The sequence below is a fragment of the Thamnophis sirtalis genome, unplaced genomic scaffold, assembly GCF_051295495.1.
Source record: "Thamnophis sirtalis isolate CommonGarterSnake01/CBP01778 unplaced genomic scaffold, rThaSir2_p1.2 scaffold_2, whole genome shotgun sequence".
In the NCBI taxonomy this organism is placed as follows: Eukaryota; Metazoa; Chordata; class Lepidosauria; order Squamata; family Natricidae; genus Thamnophis; species Thamnophis sirtalis.
The window spans coordinates 174,868,107-174,874,699 of NW_028261382.1; the positions used below are offsets into that span (position 1 = coordinate 174,868,107).

Below are 6,593 nucleotides of genomic sequence, written 5' to 3' on the forward strand. Positions count from 1 at the left end.
GTCTAAAGCAGTGTTTCTCAACCTTGGCGACTTTAAGTCCCATGGACTTCAACTCCCAGAATCCCCCCAGCCAGCAGAGCTGGCTGGGGGAATTCTGGGAGTTGAAGTCCACGGGACTTAAAGTCACCAAGGTTGAGAAACACTGGTCTAAAAGAAATGAATCTATTCTTAGGGCTGCGGTGCCCTCGGGAAAGATTCGCTCCTTTCCATCCTCGGCCATCACCGCCTCCAGATGCTAAGTTGCCCCTCCAGGAATAGGTGGACACTGGCTGAGACTCGAGGCCGCTAGTGCCCCAGGTGAAACCTTTCCCAGGTTGATTTCTGCCTAGGAGACACATCAGAACTTCGGGCCGGGAGATACACATCTGCAAATCTGCCCCTGGCTCATAATTGAGGGCTATTTGGCTTCTGAAGTGGGCAAGCGCTGCTCCTGGTCCAGAAGCATGAAGTTTATTGCCAAAGGTCTAGAGCGGTGTTTTTTCAACCTTGGGCAACTTGAAGATGTCCGGACTTCAACTCCCAGAATTCCCCAACTGGTTGGGGAATTCTGGGAGTTGAAGTCCGGACATCTTCAAGTTGCCCAAGGTTGGGGGAACACTGCTGTAGAGTGAGAAAAAGCCCCACCGATTGCCCGGTGCGGAAGGCTTAAACTACAGTTCGGCTGTTCAAATCTCACCGGCTCAAGGTTGACTCAGCCTTCCATCCTTCCGAGGTGGGTAAAATGAGGACCCGGATTGTTGTTGGGGGCGATATGCTGACTCTGTAAACCGCTTAGAGAGGGCTGAAAGCCCTATGAAGCGGTATATAAGTCGAACTGCTATTGCTATTGCTATGTCCATGCCCTCTGAAAAGGCGCTGGTCACCGGAGTGGCGGCATTCTCCAAAGAGGCACCTATGTTTCCGCTTGGGGAAGCGAATTCAGCCCCTTGGGAGTCTCCGGCCGCAAGCGGTCCGTTGGGCCAGGCGAAAGGCTGGTGCCCCCCGTGCCAAGCGAAGGGAAAGACGACGGCCAAACGCAATTATATACCTCGGGAGCCTCGATGCTAGGCGTGCGGCCGGGAGACTCGGCAAACTGTCTTAAGGGCAAGTTGATGGATGGCCCAATTGCGTGTACAGAAGATGGCAGCCAGAGGGATCTGGAGCCTCCGCGGGGAGCCCGCAGGAGGCCTGGAGGCAGGGGTGGACAGAAGCCAGCTGGAGTGGGACCCAGACCGCCCTCCCTCCCTCCCTCCCTCCCTCCGCCTCTCCTCTCCACTTCCCTTCGGCCTGAGTGGTGAGATAAATTCAGCGGAGCTGGAGAAGAAGGGGGAAAAGGAGGGGAGGGAAAGGAGAAAGGGTTTCCCTCCCTCTGCTTTCCTTTGGCTCTCCCCCCCCCCCCACTCCTCTCCAGGCGATAGCCCGCCGCACATTTTGTTTGGCTGGCGCTGGCTGAACGCAAAAGCGGCGCAGGGGTTTGATGGATTTCCTCTTCTTTAAAGGCTTCGGGAGGCCACCAGGCAGGGGGCAGAGAGCGCAGCCCGGGAGAACTGAAGGCTCCTGAGCCGGGGGGAGGAGGAAGAGGAGGAGGAGGAGGAGGAGGCGGAGGCGGTGGGGAAAGAGAAGGAGGGGGCCAGACGGGAGAGGAAGGAGGGAGGGAAGGGGCGCTGCGCTTGTGTGAAAGAGCGAGCGAGCCCGGGGAGCGGGTGAAAAGCTTGCGCAAGGGAAGAGGCAGATATGTTTCGGGCGCCGCCGCTGCCAGACCGCTGACGGAGGTGGCCCAGGAGGAGCAGCCTCCATGAGCTCCGAGATCGGGGCCCCGGTGCCTCGCAGCCCGGCCTTGATGAACCAGCCGCCGCCTCCTCCGTTGCCTCCCTCCGCCCTGGAGACGTCCAGCACCACCGGCAGCAGCACTTCGACGACCCCCGGAGGCGCGGGCGGTGTCGGAGGCACCAACTCCGCCGGCTGCGCTTCCGCCTCCGCGCCCTCCAAAACCAAGAAGGCCAGCTCGGGGCTGCGGCGGCCGGAGAAGCCGCCTTACTCCTACATCGCGCTGATCGTCATGGCCATCCAGAGCTCGCCTTCCAAGCGGCTGACCCTGAGCGAGATCTACCAGTTCCTCCAGGCCCGTTTCCCTTTCTTCCGCGGCGCCTACCAAGGCTGGAAGAACTCGGTGCGCCACAACCTCTCGCTCAACGAGTGCTTCATCAAGCTCCCCAAGGGGCTGGGCCGGCCGGGCAAGGGCCACTACTGGACCATCGACCCGGCCAGCGAGTTCATGTTCGAGGAAGGCTCCTTCCGACGACGCCCGCGGGGCTTCCGAAGGAAATGCCAGGCGCTCAAGCCCACCATGTACCACCGCATGGTCAACGGGCTGAGCTTCCTCCCGCAGGGCTTCGACTTCCAGGCGCCCCCGGCCGCGCCTCTGGGCTGCCACCCCAGCGGCTACAACCCTCTGGATGTGATGCAGGCGGGCGCAGCCTACGACGCCCACCATGTCCCGCACATGTCTCCTAACCCGGGCTCCACGTACATGGCCAGCTGCCCGGTGCCTTCCAACGGTCCAGATTACGGTCCGGATAGCAGCAGCAGCCCAGTGCCTTCCTCGCCTGCCATGGCCAGCGCCATCGAGTGCCACTCGCCCTACGGCAGCCCTGCCGGACACTGGACTGCCTCGGCGGCCTCGCCTTATCTCAAGCAGCAGGCCCTGCAGCCGCCGCCGCCGCCTACCGCCGCCGCCCCTGCCGGCATCCACTCGGGAATGGCCTCCTATTCGCTGGAGCAGAGTTACCTGCACCAAAACGGCAGGGAAGACCTCTCAGGTACGGCAGCTGCCCCCTCCTGTCCTTCCCTCCCTTCCCTCCCTCTTTCTCTCTTGCCCCGAAGCGAGTTGCTTCGTTTCCAAAGGCCGAGGCCTCTTTCATGGGAATCTGGAAAGAAAACACTCCCAAAGCCAGATTCGGGTTTCGGGGCTGAGGGTGCGTGGGTGGGGGAGGTTGTGGAATCAAATCCTAGGCACGCACATCCTTTGAAGCCCCGAGACTAAGCTGGCTGAATCGAAAGGATTCAGTGGAACAATTTATCCCCGAGTCAATATTGCCTTGCCCCTTAAGCAATAGGAACAGCCCCGCGGGGTCAGTCTCGCCCTCTGGGGCCCCAGAAGGACAACCCCTCCTTTCCCTTCCTTGCTCCTACTTGCAAGAACCGCAATCCCGGTTTTGGAAAGAGTTTAGAGTTTAGAGATTTATTTCATTTGTATGCCGCCCTTTTCCCTAAAGGGACTCAGGGCGGCTCACAACTCAAAAAGGGAAGGGGGGATACAAACAGTTTAACAAGAACACAAAACTATACATAGTTAAAAAGCACAACAATCATAAACCTTTTTAGTCACTTTAATGACCATCTTATTAAGTGTACGGAGGGTCCAATCCTGTTGAGAAACACCGAGTTCATAAACCCCGTAAATCGGGTTCTTTGCAGGAGATTCTCTGAATCCTGAGTTGGCTCCCCCACTTCGGTAGGAGCTGCTTAAAAGTTAGAAGATGTAAAATTAGGCAGTTATGGCTGATTGTTATTTTTTTGTACTCGCGTGCATAGATTGGAGAATTGCATTCTTGAAGGGGATAGAGAGAAGGAAGTGAATGGCTTCTAAAAGCGGGTCCTGGGAGGCGGGGGGGGGGCAGGCGGCGGAGAGAGAAATCTGAGATTATCTGGCTGCGATCCTAAGCGAGCTTACCTGTGCTCAGAATCGCAGCCAGATCGGGGACGTCGGATAGCAACGTCGGGTTTGTACATGCTGCCGTTTAGGATTTGATTTAGATTCTTTACGCTGTGTGCGAGAAATCGGCCTGATTGGGTTGATGGGTGCGCGCGCGCCAGCGTGCGTGTGTGTCCAGGGGGGGATTCCATTGTTTCTCACACCTCAAAGTGAAATTTAGGGTATCTAAATCACAAAATTTATCCTGAGTGCTGAAGAGGGGAAGAGAGAGACCCCCAAATCCCTCTGCCCCGCTCAAATTAACTTGTAGCTGTCAGATAACAAGCCGAGAAGGTCCTTCTCCAGTACAGATGTTTTCAGAGAAAACACCAGCTTTGGTGTAAGAAAGCAAAGGCTTTCTAGGGGGGGCGGGATGGGGTGAGAGAGAGGAATAGAGGCCGATTGTGGCGGGGTGAGGAGAAGAGTAGAACTGGGTTAAGGAGAGAAGGCACATCTGCCGTCTAGCCTCGAGGCATCTCGGTATTTTCAAGATCGGCCTGGAATTCCGTTGTTAGTTACCTCGTTACACCCTCCCATCCAAAGCTTCGTTCCACCCCTGGGCGACAAGGAGGTCGTTGCCTCCGGGAGCTTCTCCCACACTCAAGATCCAGAATATCGGGGTGTTTATTAGATACAGGTCTCCCCATTGTTCCTGGCAACCACACTCTCAAGAACTCCAGAGGGAAAAGGCGCCAGCGATTTGTACAGGCTCTCCGGAGCACCTGGTGTTTTTCTTATCCTCCCCCGGGGACGGTGCCAAGGCTCCTCGATCTCGTCTTCAGACAAGGCTGAAAAGCCGAGGTAAAATTTAAACAGGGGTGTTTCAAAGCAAACACCACCACCACCACCCCTGAAATGAATGCGGGTTCGATGACTTCTCATTCGAAGAAGCTGTTTTCTTCCCAGTAAACCTGGGTAGGAGAGCAGGCCGCGAGATCCCCTTAAGGATAAAGAGGCAGAAAGAAAGAAAGAAAGAAAGAAAGAAAGAAAGAAAGAAAGAAAGAGAGAGAGAGAGAGAGAGAGAGAGAGAGAGAGAGAGAGAGAGAGAGAGAGACAGACAGACAGACAGACAGACAGACAGACAGACAGAGACAGAAAGAGAGAAAGAAAGAAAAAAGAAGAAGAAGAAAGGAAGGAAGGAAGGAAGAAGAAAGAGAAAGAAAGAAGAAAGAGAAAGAAAGAAAGAAGAAAAAGAAAGAAAGAGAAAGAAAGAGAGAGAGACAGAGAGAGAGAGAGAGAGAGAGTGAAAGACAGAGAGAAAAAAGGAAAAAAGGAAGGAAGGAAGAAGAAATAAAGGAAGAAGAAAGAGAAAGGAAGGAAGGAAGGAAGAGAGAGACAGAGAGAGAGAGAGACAGAGAGAGAGAAAGACATAAAGAAGGAAAAAAAGGAAGAAGAAAGGAAGGAAGAAGAAATGAAGAAGAAAGAGAAAGGAAGGAAGGAAGGGAGAGACAGAGAGAGAGAGACAGAGAGAGAGAAAGACAGAAAGAAGGAAATAGAAAGGAAGAAGAAAGGAAGAAGAAAGATACAGAAAGAAAGAAAAAGAAAGAAAGAAAAAAGAAAGGAAGGAAGAAGAAAGAGAAAGAAAGAAAGAGAAATAGACAAAAGAGAAAGAAAGAAAGAAAGAAGAAAGAGAAAGAAAGAGAAATAGACAAAAGAGAAAAAAAGAAGAAAGAGAAAGAAAGAAATAGACAAGAGAGAAAGAAAGAAGAAAGAGAAAGAAAGAAAGAAAGAAAGAAGAAAGAGAAAGAAAGAAAGAAAGAAAGAACGAACACTCGCAAGGAAAGAAAGATACAGACCCCGGGAGTTAATAAATCAAGAAGGATTCCGGTCCAGGCCCTCCGAGTTGGTCCCTTGGCTATAACGCTTGGATAGTTGTTTAACTTTGCCATCCTGCAAATTCTTTTAAACTCTTGACTCTTCGGGAAATCGGTAACATCCCAGCAAAGGGTTGTGTGGCTTCTGTACCCTCTTGAAACACCGAAACCCTCCCTTGCACACTCCCAAGCTGTGTGTTCCTGTGTAGATAATGCCCAGCTTTAGTATATTTCCCGGAGGGGTGTGTGATTTTTCCTTGGTTCAAAAAGCCCTTTTCTCTCTTCCACAGAGGCAGAAAACGATCAATCTCTAAAGGAACTTTCGTACGCTTATTTTTTTTTTTAAAAAAAAACAAACCTCTGTGTTGTCCTGGGCTAATTGAAAAAAAAACTGGGGGGGGGGAGATTGCAACGCGTTCTACAGATGGTAGGGGAGAAGGAGCCGAGCTTTGTGCATTTTCTTCCAAAATGCAAAAAAAAAATGCTAATAAAAGACGCTCAGGCTATTTCTACAACTGGGACGAACTGCGAAGTCGTCTCTTCGCGATATGTTGGTTTAAAAAAAAAGAACAGCCTTGAAAAAAAATCTGGAGGGAGAGAGAGAGAGAAAGAACGAGAGAAAGTGGAGAAAATAAGACTCCGAAATGGGTAAAAGATGTTGAGCTGGGATTGGGAGGGAAGGAGGAGGAGGAGGAGGAGGAGGAGAGATGGGCTCTCCAAATAACCTCTTTAAACGCGGCTCTCGAAGGTTATCTAAACAAAGACAGTCTGGGCTGGACCACACCGAAGGGGACTGGAGCTTGACTTAACCCAGATGAGAGCGGGGTCTTGTTCAATTTTATGGGAATTTCAACAAGTAACAAATACAGACGACCTTGTCCAATGCTTGGGTTTTCTCCGCGGTGACCTGCTGTCAATCAGCTGCGGAAACTTTCCCGCAACTGCCTCCCCATCTCAGCGCATTGTTGTTGTTGTTTTTTAAACTGGGGATTTTTGGAAACGATCGTCCCCTGAAAGATCTTGCTTAAAACTGATGTAATAATAAC

The 6,593-nt window shown here is 52.4% G+C and overlaps 1 protein-coding gene across 1 annotated transcript in view; it reads left to right on the forward strand.

The window, feature by feature from the left end:
* Positions 1 to 1,700: 1,700 nt before the first annotated feature.
* FOXF2 (forkhead box F2) overlaps positions 1,701 to 6,593 on the forward strand; it is a 16,458-nt gene continuing 11,565 nt past the window's right edge. The window contains exon 1 of the mRNA XM_014066227.2: positions 1,701 to 2,798. Within this exon, the coding sequence (XP_013921702.2) occupies positions 1,775 to 2,798 (1,024 nt within the window). The 5' untranslated portion in view covers positions 1,701 to 1,774. The remainder of the gene's footprint in view (positions 2,799 to 6,593) is intronic.